The sequence below is a fragment of the Pseudophryne corroboree genome, chromosome 4 (assembly GCF_028390025.1).
Source record: "Pseudophryne corroboree isolate aPseCor3 chromosome 4, aPseCor3.hap2, whole genome shotgun sequence".
NCBI lineage: Eukaryota > Metazoa > Chordata > Amphibia > Anura > Myobatrachidae > Pseudophryne > Pseudophryne corroboree.
This window is the reverse complement of record NC_086447.1, coordinates 894,234,547-894,252,906: the sequence shown is the minus strand read 5'-3', so window position 1 is coordinate 894,252,906 and position 18,360 is coordinate 894,234,547. Positions and strand designations below refer to the sequence as shown.

At 42.9% G+C, this 18,360-nt stretch overlaps 1 protein-coding gene across 2 annotated transcripts in view; it reads left to right on the top strand.

The window, feature by feature from the left end:
* Positions 1-17,724, top strand: part of LRFN2 (leucine rich repeat and fibronectin type III domain containing 2) — a 746,523-nt gene extending 728,799 nt beyond the window's left edge. For both annotated transcript variants that reach the window (XM_063918893.1, XM_063918894.1), the window contains exon 4: positions 15,079-17,724. In XM_063918893.1, coding sequence (XP_063774963.1) covers positions 15,079-16,006 — 928 coding nt within the window. In that variant the 3' untranslated portion in view covers positions 16,007-17,724. The remainder of the gene's footprint in view (positions 1-15,078) is intronic.
* The last annotated feature ends 636 nt before the right edge of the window (positions 17,725-18,360 follow it).

Genomic DNA, 18,360 nt, shown 5'->3' with positions numbered 1-18,360 from the left:
GTGTGTGTGTGTGCAGTGTGTGTATATGTACAGTGTGTATGTGCTGTGTAGTATGTGTGTGCTGTGTGTGTGTGTGTGTGTGTGTGTGTGTGTGTGTGTGTGTGTGTGCAGTGTGTATATGTACAGTGTGTATGTGCTGTGTAGTATGTGTGTGTGTGTGTGTATGTGCAGTGTGTGTATGTATATGCAGTGTGTGTATGTGCAGTGTGTGTGCGTGCAGTGTGTATATGTGCAGTGTGTATGTGCTGTATGTAGTGTGTGTGTGTAGTGTGTGCGTGCAGTGTGAGCAGCAGGGGGCAGTGAGCTGTGATGGGAGCTATGTGAGCAGTAGGGAGGCAGTGAGGGGTGGGGAAGTCATGTGGGTAATAAGGTATGCTGGGGGGCAAGTTAGGAGAGCAGTGTGAGCTGTGGAAGGGGTGAGGGAGGGGAATGTGGAGGGCACTGGATAGAGCACAGGTTCTCAAACTCAGTCCTCAGGACCCCACACAGTGCATGTTTTGCAGGTCTCCTCACAGAATCTTAAGTGAAATAATTAGCTCCAGATGTGGACCTTTTAAAATGTGTCAGTGAGTAATTAATACACCTGTGCACCTGCTGGGTTACCTGCAAAACATGCACCGTGTGGGGTCCTGAGGACCGAGTTTGAGAACCTATGGGATAGAGTTATGAAAGGGGTAAGATATGGAGGGAGGTAACAGTTTTTGAAATGAGGGAAGCCAATAATATTGTGCCTAGTGATGGTCTTACCCCTAAATCCGTCTCTGCCATACAATGTAAGATTATCTGTCCAACCAACCAACCAACCAACCAACCAACCAACCAACCAACCAGCCAATTCTATCTACAGTATTTGGTGTAGTTTTGAAGTTTGCATGTTTTCTTCCTAGTGAAGATATTATGGCTGTAGAGCAGGGCTGGCCAAACCAGTCCTCGAGATCTACCAACGGTTCACATTTTCCAGCCCACCTTGCAAGAGCACAGGTGTAGTTATTACTAATTAAGATGTGCTGCATTCATTCCTGACAATTCTACAGATCTCCAGGAGGCCTGGAAAACATGAACTGTTGGTAGATCTCGAGGACCGGTTTGGCCAGCCCTGCTGTAGAGTATACACTCTCACTACAATCCATGCCAGGAAATGGCTCCTTCCGTAACATATTATTCCAGATTTGTAGAAAATGAAATATGTAAATATTCGCAACAGGCAGGGACAGAAAGTTGGAGAAAGGGATTATAGAAATGTGTTGAGATCACTGCAACCCATTCATCACCCACACATGTCTCTGCTGAGAGCAGTCCTTTGTGTTCCGCGCAGTGTTCTGCTGTCTGTTTTCTATCGTGCAGTAATCTACATATTCTGGATTGCAAATATTCAGCTTTATGACACAGAAGACGTATGATTGCTGGATATCTGCTTAAACACTGCTATTGTTATTCCTTGGGAGAACTGAAGGGAAAACAAACACATTATTCTGCATATTTTAAATGTTCAATTTCCTGCATCGCTGTTGTTTTTTTTTTTTTTTTAATAATAGAGATTCTATTACAGCATGAAAATCAAAAGCAAAATTGCTCCAGAGATTCGGCCTCATAATACCGGCCAGTTCAGCGTAATTATAACAACGCCGTTCCTGCTGGGATTACCTGCACAGCCAATGTAGACGTGAAATATAGATTTCTGTGGATCCTTCCATTTGTATGCCATGGATGGATGGATGGATGGATAGATAGATAGATAGATAGATAGATAGATAGATAGATAGATAGATAGATAGATAGATAGATAGATAGATAAAGTGAAATGCAATGCCACCCCATCATTTAATGCAAAGGCTCTTGTTTTGACCTCTGAACTGTACATAGGGGGATATCCAATTATCCCCAGTAAAACACCAGGTCCGAAAAACGTCCGACAACGGCAGTTTTTCTGACTTTTTTTCCGATGCTTCACCGTTTTTGTTTTTTTGTACAGGCTATCCGGATTGATCGCCTGTAAAAAAAAACCTTTCTCCCGAAAACAGACAGGTTCAGTGAAACCTGTGTGTTTTCGTGTGAAATAGCCCCGTTTTCGGATGAAAATGGGGCTGTTTCAAGGGGATTCTGCTTCACCTGCCGGAGGCAGATGAACCAAAATCCCAGAGAAGCCGCGTCACGCGCCGGTTTATCGAGGCTAATTAGATAGCCCCGGCGGGTCAATTAGCCCCGGTAAATTACCGGGGCTAATTGGATATCCCCCATAGTGCAATGTAGTTTTCAATATATATTCCAGTTAGCTCTTAGGTCAGTTTCCATATAAAGAAAAAAATACTACTGTATCTGCCACTATAAAATATAGTCTGCTTACCAAAGTACAATATAGAGAGCATTCTAATAAACCTATACAGTACCATACAGAGATCATTCTAGTAAACACTATTTAGTACCATACAGAGAGCATTCTAGTAAACACTATACAGTACAATATAAGGAGCATTATAGTAAACACTATACAGTACCATACAGAGAGCATTCTGGTAAACACTATACAGTACAATACTGTACAGAGAGCATTCTAGTATACTCTATACAGTACAATACAGAAAGCATTCTAGTAAACAGTATACAGTACAATACAGAGAATATTCTAATGACTTGTATAATACACACTGAGTATTTTACTAACCTCTATACAATGCAAAGAACATTATTCTGACCTCTGCGCAATACAAAAAAATACATTCTTCTAACTAATATACTGTACAATACAGTAAGCATTTTATGATCTCTGTAGTATACAGAGAACATTCTTGTGACTTCTATATTCAATACCAAGAACATTATGTTGTCCACTGTACAGCACAATACAATGCATTTGAGTGATCTCTATAAAATACAGAGAGCATGCTAGTGACCTCTTTAAAATATAGAATATGTTACACTGACCAACATACAATACAGAGAACATTCCAGTGTCCTATATATTTCTTTGTACAATATATAGTGCATCCTAGTGACCAACAAAATATACATATAACACTCTTCTGACCTATAGACCATTCACTGAGCCTTTAGGGACCTCTACATGCTACAGAGAACATTCCAGTAATCTCTGTACAATGCAGGGAATATGCCAGTGTTCTATATACTCTATGGAGAACATTACAGTGACTAATGCAACGTGCACAGTATATCCTAGTGGCTATGAAAAAACACAGTGGCTAAATGCAATAGGGTCCGAGTTTGTAAAATGTGCGAGTTTAAACTTGCATATTTTTAGAACTCGGTCAATGTAATAAAGTGAGAGAACTCACAAACTTGCATGATTCCTGGAATCCCGCAACTTGCACAAAGTGAACTGTAATTGTGCCACCTTCCTGAAAATGTAATAAGAAAGATAGCCACCAACAGAAGGTGTGGGGTGTGGTGAGAGGGGCTGCTGCATTGAGATGGGGCCTGCTGTAGAGATGAGCGGGTTCGGTTTCTCTGAATCCGAACCCGCCAGAACTTCATGTTTTTTTTCACGGGTCCGAGCGACTCGGATCTTCCCGCCTTGCTCGGTTAACCCGAGCGCGCCCGAACGTCATCATGACGCTGTCGGATTCTCGCGAGGCTCGGATTCTATCGCGAGACTCGGATTCTATATAAGGAGCCGCGCGTCGCCGCCATTTTCACACGTGCATTGAGATTGATAGGGAGAGGACGTGGCTGGCGTCCTCTCCGTTTAGAATTAGAATAGATTAGAGAGACACTTGATTTACTAATTTTGGGGAGCATTAGGAGTACTCAGTAGTGTACAGTGCAGAGTTTTGCTGATAGTGACCAGTGACCACCACTTTTATTTATAATCCGTTCTCTGCCTGAAAAAAGCGATACACAGCACACAGTGACTCAGTCACATACCATATCTGTGTGCACTGCTCAGGCTCAGGCCAGTGTGCTGCATCATCTATTATCTATCTATATATAATATTATATATATCTGTCTGACTGCTCAGCTCACACAGCTTATAATTGTGGGGGAGACTGGGGAGCACTACTGCAGTGCCAGTTATAGGTTATAGCAGGAGCCAGGAGTACATAATATATTATATAGTGAGTGACCACCAGACACACAGTGCAGTTTATTTAATATATCCGTTCTCTGCCTGAAAAAAGCGATACACACAGTGACTCAGTCAGTCACATACCATATCTGTGTGCACTGCTCAGGCTCAGGCCAGTGTGCTGCATCATCTATATATATTATATATCTGTCTGACTGCTCAGCTCACACAGCTTATAATTGTGGGGGAGACTGGGGAGCACTACTGCAGTGCCAGTTATAGGTTATAGCAGGAGCCAGGAGTACATAATATTATATTAAAATTAAACAGTGCACACTTTTGCTGCAGGAGTGCCACTGCCAGTGTGACTAGTGACCAGTGACCTGACCACCAGTATATAATATTAGTAGTATACTATCTCTTTATCAACCAGTCTATATTAGCAGCAGACACAGTACAGTGCGGTAGTTCACGGCTGTGGCTACCTCTGTGTCGGCACTCGGCAGCCCGTCCATAATTGTATATACCACCTAACCGTGGTTTTTTTTTCTTTCTTTATACATACATACTAGTTACGAGTATACTATCTCTTTATCAACCAGTCTATATATTAGCAGCAGACACAGTACAGTGCGGTAGTTCACGGCTGTGGCTACCTCTGTGTCGGCACTCGGCAGCCCGTCCATAATTGTATATACCACCTAACCGTGGTTTTTTTTTCTTTCTTTATACATACATACTAGTTACGAGTATACTATCTCTTTATCAACCAGTCTATATATTAGCAGCAGACACAGTACAGTGCGGTAGTTCACGGCTGTGGCTACCTCTGTGTCGGCACTCGGCAGCCCGTCCATAATTGTATATACCACCTAACCGTGGTTTTTTTTTCTTTCTTTATACATACATACTAGTTACGAGTATACTATCTCTTTATCAACCAGTCTATATTAGCAGCAGACACAGTACAGTGCGGTAGTTCACGGCTGTGGCTACCTCTGTGTCGGCACTCGGCAGCCCGTCCATAATTGTATATACCACCTAACCGTGGTTTTTTTTTCTTTCTTTATACATACATACTAGTTACGAGTATACTATCTCTTTATCAACCAGTCTATATATTAGCAGCAGACACAGTACAGTGCGGTAGTTCACGGCTGTGGCTACCTCTGTGTCGGCACTCGGCAGCCCGTCCATAATTGTATATACCACCTAACCGTGGTTTTTTTTTCTTTCTTTATACATACATACTAGTTACGAGTATACTATCTCTTTATCAACCAGTCTATATATTAGCAGCAGACACAGTACAGTGCGGTAGTTCACGGCTGTGGCTACCTCTGTGTCGGCACTCGGCAGCCCGTCCATAATTGTATATACCACCTAACCGTGGTTTTTTTTTCTTTCTTTATACATACATACTAGTTACGAGTATACTATCTCTTTATCAACCAGTCTATATATTAGCAGCAGACACAGTACAGTGCGGTAGTTCACGGCTGTGGCTACCTCTGTGTCGGCACTCGGCAGCCCGTCCATAATTGTATACTAGTATCCAATCCATCCATCTCCATTGTTTACCTGAGGTGCCTTTTAGTTGTGCCTATTAAAATATGGAGAACAAAAATGTTGAGGTTCCAAAATTAGGGAAAGATCAAGATCCACTTCCACCTCGTGCTGAAGCTGCTGCCACTAGTCATGGCCGAGACGATGAAATGCCAGCAACGTCGTCTGCCAAGGCCGATGCCCAATGGCATAGTACAGAGCATGTCAAAACCAAAACACCAAATATCAGTAAAAAAAGGACTCCAAAACCTAAAATAAAATTGTCGGAGGAGAAGCGTAAACTTGCCAATATGCCATTTACCACACGGAGTGGCAAGGAACGGCTGAGGCCCTGGCCTATGTTCATGGCTAGTGGTTCAGCTTCACATGAGGATGGAAGCACTCAGCCTCTCGCTAGAAAACTGAAAAGACTCAAGCTGGCAAAAGCACCGCAAAGAACTGTGCGTTCTTTGAAATCCCAAATCCACAAGGAGAGTCCAATTGTGTCGGTTGCGATGCCTGACCTTCCCAACACTGGACGTGAAGAGCATGCGCCTTCCACCATTTGCACGCCCCCTGCAAGTGCTGGAAGGAGCACCCGCAGTCCAGTTCCTGATAGTCAGATTGAAGATGTCAGTGTTGAAGTACACCAGGATGAGGAGGATATGGGTGTTGCTGGCGCTGGGGAGGAAATTGACCAGGAGGATTCTGATGGTGAGGTGGTTTGTTTAAGTCAGGCACCCGGGGAGACACCTGTTGTCCGTGGGAGGAATATGGCCGTTGACATGCCAGGTGAAAATACCAAAAAAATCAGCTCTTCGGTGTGGAGGTATTTCACCAGAAATGCGGACAACAGGTGTCAAGCCGTGTGTTCCCTTTGTCAAGCTGTAATAAGTAGGGGTAAGGACGTTAACCACCTCGGAACATCCTCCCTTATACGTCACCTGCAGCGCATTCATAATAAGTCAGTGACAAGTTCAAAAACTTTGGGTGACAGCGGAAGCAGTCCACTGACCAGTAAATCCCTTCCTCTTGTAACCAAGCTCACGCAAACCACCCCACCAACTCCCTCAGTGTCAATTTCCTCCTTCCCCAGGAATGCCAATAGTCCTGCAGGCCATGTCACTGGCAAGTCTGACGAGTCCTCTCCTGCCTGGGATTCCTCCGATGCATCCTTGCGTGTAACGCCTACTGCTGCTGGCGCTGCTGTTGTTGCCGCTGGGAGTCGATGGTCATCCCAGAGGGGAAGTCGTAAGCCCACTTGTACTACTTCCAGTAAGCAATTGACTGTTCAACAGTCCTTTGCGAGGAAGATGAAATATCACAGCAGTCATCCTACTGCAAAGCGGATAACTGAGTCCTTGACAACTATGTTGGTGTTAGACGTGCGTCCGGTATCCGCCGTTAGTTCACAGGGAACTAGACAATTTATTGAGGCAGTGTGCCCCCGTTACCAAATACCATCTAGGTTCCACTTCTCTAGGCAGGCGATACCGAGAATGTACACGGACGTCAGAAAAAGACTCACCAGTCTCCTAAAAAATGCAGTTGTACCCAATGTCCACTTAACCACGGACATGTGGACAAGTGGAGCAGGGCAGGGTCAGGACTATATGACTGTGACAGCCCACTGGGTAGATGTATGGACTCCCGCCGCAAGAACAGCAGCGGCGGCACCAGTAGCAGCATCTCGCAAACGCCAACTCATTCCTAGGCAGGCTACGCTTTGTATCACCGCTTTCCAGAATACGCACACAGCTGAAAACCTCTTACGGCAACTGAGGAAGATCATCGCGGAATGGCTTACCCCAATTGGACTCTCCTGTGGATTTGTGGCATCGGACAACGCCAGCAATATTGTGTGTGCATTAAATATGGGCAAATTCCAGCACGTCCCATGTTTTGCACATACCTTGAATTTGGTGGTGCAGAATTTTTTAAAAAACGACAGGGGCGTGCAAGAGATGCTGTCGGTGGCCAGAAAAATTGCGGGACACTTTCGGCGTACAGGCACCACGTACAGAAGACTGGAGCACCACCAAATACTACTGAACCTGCCCTGCCATCATCTGAAGCAAGAAGTGGTAACGAGGTGGAATTCAACCCTCTATATGCTTCAGAGGTTGGAGGAGCAGCAAAAGGCCATTCAAGCCTATACAATTGAGCACGATATAGTAGGTGGAATGCACCTGTCTCAAGTGCAGTGGAGAATGATTTCAACGTTGTGCAAGGTTCTGATGCCCTTTGAACTTGCCACACGTGAAGTCAGTTCAGACACTGCCAGCCTGAGTCAGGTCATTCCCCTCATCAGGCTTTTGCAGAAGAAGCTGGAGGCATTGAAGAAGGAGCTAAAAGGGAGCGATTCCGCTAGGCATGTGGGACTTGTGGATGCAGCCCTTAATTCGCTTAACAAGGATTCACGGGTGGTCAATCTGTTGAAATCAGAGCACTACATTTTGGCCACCGTGCTCGATCCTAGATTTAAAGCCTACCTTGGATCTCTCTTTCCGGCAGACACAGGTCTGCTGGGGTTGAAAGACCTGCTGGTGACAAAATTGTCAAGTCAAGCGGAACGCGACCTGTCAACATCTCCTCCTTCACATTCTCCCGCAACTGGGGGTGCGAGGAAAAGGCTCAGAATTCCGAGCCCACCCGCTGGCGGTGATGCAGGGCAGTCTGGAGCGACTGCTGATGCTGACATCTGGTCCGGACTGAAGGACCTGACAACGATTACGGACATGTCGTCTACTGTCACTGCATATGATTCTCTCAACATTGATAGAATGGTGGAGGATTATATGAGTGACCGCATCCAAGTAGGCACGTCACACAGTCCGTACTTATACTGGCAGGAAAAAGAGGCAATTTGGAGGCCCTTGCACAAACTGGCTTTATTCTACCTAAGTTGCCCTCCCACAAGTGTGTACTCCGAAAGAGTGTTTAGTGCCGCCGCTCACCTTGTCAGCAATCGGCGTACGAGGTTACATCCAGAAAATGTGGAGAAGATGATGTTCATTAAAATGAATTATAATCAATTCCTCCGCGGAGACATTGACCAGCAGCAATTGCCTCCACAAAGTACACAGGGAGCTGAGATGGTGGATTCCAGTGGGGACGAATTGATAATCTGTGAGGAGGGGGATGTACACGGTGATATATCGGAGGGTGAAGATGAGGTGGACATCTTGCCTCTGTAGAGCCAGTTTGTGCAAGGAGAGATTAATTGCTTCTTTTTTGGGGGGGGTCCAAACCAACCCGTCATATCAGTCACAGTCGTGTGGCAGACCCTGTCACTGAAATGATGGGTTGGTTAAAGTGTGCATGTCCTGTTTTGTTTATACAACATAAGGGTGGGTGGGAGGGCCCAAGGACAATTCCATCTTGCACCTCTTTTTTCTTTTCTTTTTCTTTGCATCATGTGCTGATTGGGGAGGTTTTTTTTGGAAGGGACATCCTGCGTGACACTGCAGTGCCACTCCTAGATGGGCCCGGTGTTTGTGTCGGCCACTAGGGTCGCTAATCTTACTCACACAGTCAGCTACCTCATTGCGCCTCTTTTTTTCTTTGCGTCATGTGCTGTTTGGGGAGGGTTTTTTGGAAGGGACATCCTGCGTGACACTGCAGTGCCACTCCTAGATGGGCCCGGTGTTTGTGTCGGCCACTAGGGTCGCTAATCTTACTCACACAGCTACCTCATTGCGCCTCTTTTTTTCTTTGCGTCATGTGCTGTTTGGGGAGGGTTTTTTGGAAGGGACATCCTGCGTGACACTGCAGTGCCACTCCTAGATGGGCCCGGTGTTTGTGTCGGCCACTAGGGTCGCTAATCTTACTCACACAGCTACCTCATTGCGCCTCTTTTTTTCTTTGCGTCATGTGCTGTTTGGGGAGGGTTTTTTGGAAGGGACATCCTGCGTGACACTGCAGTGCCACTCCTAGATGGGCCCGGTGTTTGTGTCGGCCACTAGGGTCGCTAATCTTACTCACACAGCTACCTCATTGCGCCTCTTTTTTTCTTTGCGTCATGTGCTGTTTGGGGAGGGTTTTTTGGAAGGGACATCCTGCGTGACACTGCAGTGCCACTCCTAGATGGGCCCGGTGTTTGTGTCGGCCACTAGGGTCGCTTATCTTACTCACACAGCGACCTCGGTGCAAATTTTAGGACTAAAAATAATATTGTGAGGTGTGAGGTATTCAGAATAGACTGAAAATGAGTGTAAATTATGGTTTTTGAGGTTAATAATACTTTGGGATCAAAATGACCCCCAAATTCTATGATTTAAGCTGTTTTTTAGTGTTTTTGGAAAAAAACACCCGAATCCAAAACACACCCGAATCCGACAAAAAAAATTCGGTGAGGTTTTGCCAAAACGCGTTCGAACCCAAAACACGGCCGCGGAACCGAACCCAAAACCAAAACACAAAACCCGAAAAATTTCAGGCGCTCATCTCTAGCCTGCTGCACAGTATTCAGTTGATAGATCTACAATATCTAGGTAGACAGTCAATAGTTCGGCACTATATGGTCGACATAAATTAGGTTGACAGGTTCATAAGGTCGACAGGTTCAAAAAGTTGACAATGGTTGCTACATGTTTTCCCAGCATTTGCTTCATTTACTATCCATGTGGACTATGACTGGGATTAGTAACGTTCAGCGGCAGCAGCCTCTGTGGAGCTAGGCTGATGCCGATTGACAGGACAGAAGAGGAGGGGGACAAAGGGGGACAACCCCCCCCCCCACCTACCATTTGGCACCACTGCAAGCAATTCACCAACTGGCTTTTCACATGCTAAGAGGTATTTTGAGAACTGAGTCATGGACAGATCCAACCATCTAGAGCCTAGATGATCTGTGAAAACAGTTCATGTTGGAGAGATTTGCAGTGTGAACTGGTAAATAGCATGTAAAGGACAAACAATTAGAGCCCAAGCTGATACCATATTCTATCTCCATTAATCAAGGAATTTAGTACATGAGCAATAGATGTAATAGAAGAGATTAAAAGATCATGTGACATGTATCACTTCACCCTTAGGTGTCCCATTTAAGAACAGTACTTATTGCCCGAGGCATATTTCATCTAGTATCACAGTGTTACTAATGACTGTGATGCCGGTATTTAACAAAACATTATTGTCCAGTGCAGTACTTTGGTGTCCACCTCATTGGTGGTGTCTTCTGCTCAGTTACAGTCAGCCTGCCACTGATGGCAATGGGCTGTTGACTTATTGCACATGCGCAATGGATGTCTGCATATGCTCTTTGTATGCAGGGACTCTGCAAAGCTGGTAGGCTTCGCTGAAGCCGGACAGACTTTGATACAGTTGGTCCTCATTATCGGCAATGGTGACCAAACTGCTTTCACCATCTATAGATGCAGTAAGGGGTATTGACACGAGCTAGCTGCTGTAAGCTAAGCTTCCTGCTGTTTGCTAAATCCAGAGCAGAGCCCCTAAACCCTATGGCAAGTGCTAAAGTTGTTGTGGCTCATTATTAAGTGGAGCCTTAAGTAAAGGATGGGTTGCGACATGCTCTGTATGACAGCGGTGGTGAAACCCTTACAAGTTGACACTGGGTTGTAGGCCTCAGCAGTGGATGGTCCTTTGTCACCTATGACTCAAAACAGTCAACATGAAGGTGCATCTATCCTGCCAGTGATCTGAAGCAGCTTCAGAGAGGACCATAACCCCTGAGGCTGCTGTACCAACTGCAGCTTCTCATCCCAGCTGGGCTATATCCTCTCCAAATCCAATGAGTCTGGACCACACCAGTGCTCATAGCCCCGTTGGGGCAGTGTTCCCTCGTTTCAGCAGCTATACAGGTGGTGGTCCAGCACTACTCTATTCCATTTATGATGTTGGTTTCAGGCAGGCAATGATGTTATGTCAGGCCAGACATCAGCAATGGGGACTATTAGGGGTAAGTAACACATGTTAGTATAATGTACTTCTGTGACGCTGGTGATGGGGAGTTATCCTGGAGTTGTGGGACTTTGTCTGTATAATTTATACTGGGCCCTGCTAGTTCTGATGGCAATTTGGGGGAGCTAACCGGGAATTATGACAAAAATGCAGTTGTGCCACGGGGTGTATGGGAGTATTTTCCTTTGAGATCACACCCCTTTGCAGTGAGGCTACACCCCTTTTGGTGTACACAGATGTTTCTCTGTATGCTACATTTTTAAAATATCCAGTTTGGGGGCTTTTTACTGTTCGCACTGGAAGCCATATTGTCTAGAAATTGTCCTGATCAGCATCATAGCGCAGGACCAGAACTGGTCTGGGAGGCATCTGGAAACTCACCACATAGGGGCAAACACTGCATCCTGGATGAGTATAACTCTATAGTTAAGTTTGCCTTGGTGCTATCCACGTGAAGCTAAAGTTTAGGGCTGAGTTTCAGATAACGTGGTTTTTGGTAGAACAACATTATATATATACTGCATAAAATACAAGGATTCATGCCAAGTCGTTGGCATATTGGGCATAATACATAAAGGTGCATGGGAGAATAGACTATGGCCAGTAGGTGGAAAATTTGTGACTCCTAACCAAATATATACCCATATTTGCTGGTGTCCCTATGCCTTTAATGTACTTGGCATACATTAGTCCATCCCTTGCCTCACCCTTCCCACTTCCCTAGGAGCTGTATCTTGTCCCAGGTTTGTGGCCTCATGACATGCCTCTCTCTCCGCACACCAGCCAAGTAGAGCACCAGGATGGAGAGCTGCTTAGCCAGGCTTTCAACTCGCAGTAGCCCATCAGGCTACTGGCCCTTCTAGCATTTGCCAGAAGATTCAGATGACCAGTCCTGCCTTGAGTGTATGTCCTGCCCTGTAGCAGCTACATTATATTTTATCTATTTTACGAAGGTTTTAAATTAGGACAAAGAGGCATCAGGGATGTATATTGTAGATGTATGCTCTATGTGGATGGTGGAAGTTGCATCATTGCCATCAACTTGTCATACATGAAGTGTTTGTTATACAGGAAGTGTTTGTTATACAGGAAGTGCCCCTGCAGCCATTGTTCAGCATGACTGTATTTAGTAAAGACACACTTCAGCAGCTATCCAGAATCCTGTGGTGATTTGCACACATACCATTTTACATACATGTTAGAGATGTTTAAACTTATCCAAATGAACTACTGTACTACTGATATATACCGGGATACGTGTGTGTGGAGTGAGCTAACTACCTTCTTCTGGATGTATTCCAAAGGTCTGGAAAATGTCATCAATATACAGTTTTCATTTTGCTGTAAAACAACACATTTGCAGCTCTTACAGAAGAATTCTGAGAATATTTATTATTCAGTGGTAAAACTAGATTTTGGTAGAAATAGTTGTCTCACCTGTAAAATTCCAGCACCCAGAATCTCATGCTTCCTATTTTAAATATATGTATTTTTTTTTTGCTTCTGAATGATGGATTACAGATGATCTGAACCTTTATCTCCATTAACCTTATAAGTATCTGTTGTTCTGTCTAAAAGACATAATAATTGTAATTGATGAGTGTGTTTGTGCTGCTGCTCTTATTGCATCTGCTAATATATACAGTGTACCTGAATATATATCTGTTCAACATTTTCATAAATGATCTAGAAGTAGGTCTAGAGAGTACAGTGTCAATTTTTGTAACAATACCAAACTGTGTAAGGTTATAAATTCGGAGCGGGATGCTGAGTCTCTTCAGAATGACCTATTTAAACTGGAAACAAGGTCAGCAAAATGGAGAATAAGGTTCAATATAGATAAATGTACAGTAAGGCACTTTGGTAGCAAGAACAAAACACTATCTACATACTAAATAGGAAAAAAACTAGGGGATTCTGAACTGGAAAAATATGTAGGCGTTCACATAGATTACAAATTTAGCAGTAGTACCCAAAGTAGGAATGCAGAAAAAAAGGCAAACAAGGTATTAGCATTCATAAAGCAGGGATGAGAGTGTTATACTCCCATTATATAAATCACTAGTAAAGTCACATCTCGAATAATGTGCACAACTATGCGCAAAATACTACAAAAAGGAAAAGGATATCCTGGAACTAGAAAAGGTTCAGAGATGGGCAACCAAATTGATTAAGGGAATAGAGACGCTAGAATACGAGGAAAGGCTTGCTAGGCTAGGCATGTTTACACTGGAAAAAAGGAGCTTAAGAGGGGACATGATTAACATTTACAAATATATAAGGGGACAATACACACAGCTAGCAGGGGATTTGTTTTTGGTAAGCTCATCACAAAGAACATGTGGACACCCGCTTAGGTTAGAGGAGAGGAGATTTCGCACACAGAGACAGAAACGTTTCTTCACAGTAAGGACAATACATATTTGGAATTCCCTGCCTGAGAGAGTAGAAATGGCAGACTCGGCCATTACTTTTAAGAATGGGCTAGATAAATTCCTAATGGATAAGGATATACAAGGTTATGGTGGGTAAATCATGCATTATAGTAATAAAATAAAATAAAAAAAATAAAATAAAGGAATTGAGATAATGGCTAAACATTCACCACAGTTAAAATTAGTATTAAAATATTACAGTGTAGGAGATCACTAACAGGTTGAAATCGATGGACAAATTGTCTTTTTTCAACAGAAGAAACTATGTTACTAAGTTACTATATATTAGTGCATCATATGTAAAATTGCTATACTATGCCAAATGCAGTACAATCTGCTACATAACCACTTCTTAATGTGTTTCTATAGATCTTCATTTCACTTACTATAGCTGACGCCTGGGCTGAATTATTACATTTACAGTATGTCAAGGGGTAGGCAAACTGTGGCTCCCCAGCGTCTGTGGAACTACACATCCCAGCCTGCCCTGCCTCAGTTTTAGCATGCCCTAACAGAACACCTGTTGAAGGGCATGCTGGGATATATCATTTCACAGCAACTGTAGTGCCACAAGTGCCTAACCCTGATTTTATGTGATGAGTTTTGAAAACTTAATTAATTCTATGCAGGTAACTACAATAGTAAATGAAGTGGAACATAGGGAAAAGAGCTTTTCTTTCTGGCTGGAAGGCGGTCATGCTGGAGGGTCTGTAATGATCATAATTTGCAGATATGCCTACCGCTGATCTGCTCCAGGTTTATCTGATTCTGAGACACATCAAGTCCGAATGCGGCCACATTCTGAATGCAAATGGATTGCAAACGGAATGCAGTTCACATTGCCGCCGATTTGCCAATCAGAAATGCCCATCTAGTGTCCACAGAGATACAGCCAAGAAGTGACTCGAAATCATACATACATTCCCAAAGATGTGAAAGCAGCCTGGGGCACATGCTCGGTTTGAGGGAAATTACTAAATTGGACGCATACAAAGTGTCTCAGAATCAGATTCATAGTATGGCCACTGTGGGGCAGTGTAATAAAACAGTGCTATAGATCATTTTCACATCTTCCCCTCATGTCTGCATAGACACCTTTGGATTTGGAACTATAACATCATAATGTATTTCTTCTGTTTCTGTTCCATTTCAAGGATGATCCCCGCCGCCAACAAGGCATTTGTCGTCAACAACCTGGTATCTGGGACAGCGTACGATCTGTGTGTCTTGGCCATCTGGGACGACACTGCGACGACACTAACTGCTACAAACATAGTGGGATGTGCCCAGTTCTTCACCCAAGAGGACTATCAACAGTGCCAGTCCATGCACAGCCAGTTCTTAGGGGGAACAATGATTCTAGTTATTGGAGGCATCATAGTTGCTACATTGCTGGTCTTCATTGTTATTTTAATGGTAAGATATAAAATTTGCAACAGTTCCCAGGGAAAGATGGCCAATGTCAGCAATGTTTATTCCCAAACTAATGGAGGAAACTCAGTGCAGAATGGGGTTCCGCTACAAGTCAACCCAAAAGTGGTGGTGAGGAATGAACTAATGGAATTCAACTGTGGCTCAGTGCACAGTAGTGTCTCGTCCTCTTCTAGTTCCGTGAATAGTCCAGAGGGCGATGACTACAGTCTACAGAGTAATCAAAGCACTCTGTCCAATAAGTGGAGGCCTGTCTCCAGGTCTAAGCATAACATTGATAAGCTAATGGGGGCCTTTGCCACCCTGGAGTTGAGGTGTCAAAGAAAGGAGGACACTGTAGACTCCAGGACTACAACAACAGTTCACCAGTCAGACAAAGAGCCTTTACTGGGCAACCAAGAGTCCAAAGTACGTAGCCTCCTCATGTTACCTCTGGAGGGGAAAGCCAAACGTAGTCATTCATTTGATATGGGGGACTTTGCCACAACTCAGTGCTGTAGTTACCCACGAAATATGTCAAATATTTGGACTAGGAGAAGCCTCTCAGTTAATGGGATGCTTTTACAGTATGATGATAGTGAAATAGCTGGGGACACGATTAAAAGCACCTACGACAGCAGTTCAGAATGGGTAATGGAAAGCACAGTGTAAATACAGCCCAGCTCCTTTAATGATATTCTTGCTGTTTCTTAAGGCAAGCATAGTGTCCAAGAAATCTACCGTATGAATTGCTAGGTCTCTGAAATCAGAGACGGGTAACACAAAAAATCCACGGCAGGAGTTATCATGACACAAATCGAGCCAGTTATATTAAGCCAGTGGTGGACTGTTCAGCAGAGCAGATGATAAGCACATGCTATAGTCCAAGTGCTCTTTATTATATGAACCCAAGAAAAGGACGGCTGATGAGGGAATGTTCATTCCTGTCTTTTAATACGACCTTTGGTGAAGAATCGCAGAGGCATCGGTGAAGTTATGATGAAGCCACCAAACGTCCAAATAACACCATTTGTGGTCACCTCAAATGTTTTTCTTTCTTTTTTTTGTTTTAATTATGCTATTTTTTATTTTAGATATTATTATTTTTTACCAAACTTGATTTATTTATTGTCATTTGATATAGTTATTTTAATCTCTTTAATAAAACTAAAGGGAAACAATCTTAAAGTATATATATATTTTTCAAAAAAAATAAAGTAAAAAAAAAAATTTATAGACCATTTATACATATTTTTTCATCAGCTTTTCTGTCTGCCTTAGATGAGTTTATAGGGAGATGTAATAGAGTATAATTATTAAAGAATTTTGAATGCATACAATGAAAATTAAAGGGTCAAATTCATTTTGGGGAGTGGGGTGGCTATAAACCACATAGTATCAAGTAAAATGATGTTATTATTTTTTTAAGTGTGTGGTCCATTAATCCCAAAATTAATAAAGTTAGAGGTGCTTGAGTTTGTTTTGCTACATGGGACAAAGTACTGTATACATTTTAAGTAACTACTTGCCAGGGGGTAAAAGGACAAACTTTTGAGAAGAGAGATGTTCAAACCTAAGAACCTCAAGTGTTGCTGACCTACATTTGTAATATACTTCCTAACCCAGGGAAGTCCCTCAAGAGTCGTTAATGATGATTTTAAGAGGCACTTAATTAATCAAAGTTGAAACGTTCTGTAAGCCAGTTTTTCTGAGGTTGATCTACTACTGACATAGAAGTGTTTTTTAACTATTTGCTTAAGATGAAGTTCAGCAGCAACTGAAGTTCTTAAGAGTGAACATCAATGAAAGTTGACCAAAGTCTAGTCATTCCCAGGAGGGTACAAACTTACAAAATAAATAGTGCTCAGAATATACTAAGATATGACAAGATAAAAATTGTCATTCCAGATGTCAGCAACACAATCAAGCGTATCGACTGGGAGTAGCAGGATATCATTGACGGCTTGCACTTCCTAGGTAAAAAATACCGGAGAGTACCAACGTTTTTCGAAGAACTATTAAGGATGTTTGAATCGTCCACCATCATTCTCATTAATGACTTTCTTGTGACTGAGAGGGGGAAAAAGTACATTCAGCTGTCATGGACTTACTTTAGCTCTGGTTTAATTTTGTTTCTACGATTTCTCTGGTCACTGGCATCCTTGAACATTTTGTACAGAAAAAAAAAATTAACAAGGTGAATATAATGTATACTGTTTTTTTTATCACTAAAGACAAAGGGATGAGAGCTATGTTGTGACCTGGCTGTGTACTTCTCTTGTATGGTCGTGTTTCCTACTCTGAGTTTTAGAATTTGACATTCATGTGAAAAAAAAGAACCATTTTTGCTACAAATTGTACAGTAAAAAAAAAAAAATCTAAATTGAAAAGTGGACTTTTTTTTACTTAAAGTACATAAATATTTTATATTTTGGTGGAATCTATGACAAGAAAACAATGCAGGAAGGAAGGAAACAATGAGCTGCTTAAGTTTTGCATCAACTTTTCTGAAATGTAGAACAAAAAGAACATTAAAGTTAATGAACCAATGGTTACACCCAACTGAATCGAGGCACACAACTGATGGGCGCAATGGGATTGCAAGCAGAATATCTCATACGGCAAACAAAATACACCAAATATACTGTATTAGACACATCACCATGGAGTGAAATCTTTATGGTTCGTTGTTCTTCTGTAAGTTGATCTTTAGAAAGATGAAAACCTGGTGTCTATCCCTTAAACCTTACACAGGCAAAGCAAAAAGTAGGTTGTGCCTTGAAATTTAATTACCGAACCCCACTGAAAAATTTGAGGGTGGCTCCAGGTAAGTCCAATGCCCAGTTCCCTCTCACTTTTGGGCTCTGTTGTAGCTGTTTATACCACTTCAGGCAGAAGATCTGAAGGTTGAAATAATTTTACATATTTACAAAAGTTCTGTCATGGTTTCTAAAATGTATAAGGGATTTTACCTAGTTTCTCTGACAATGTCTCTAAATCTGCTTGCTGCTTATTCAGTATAGGAG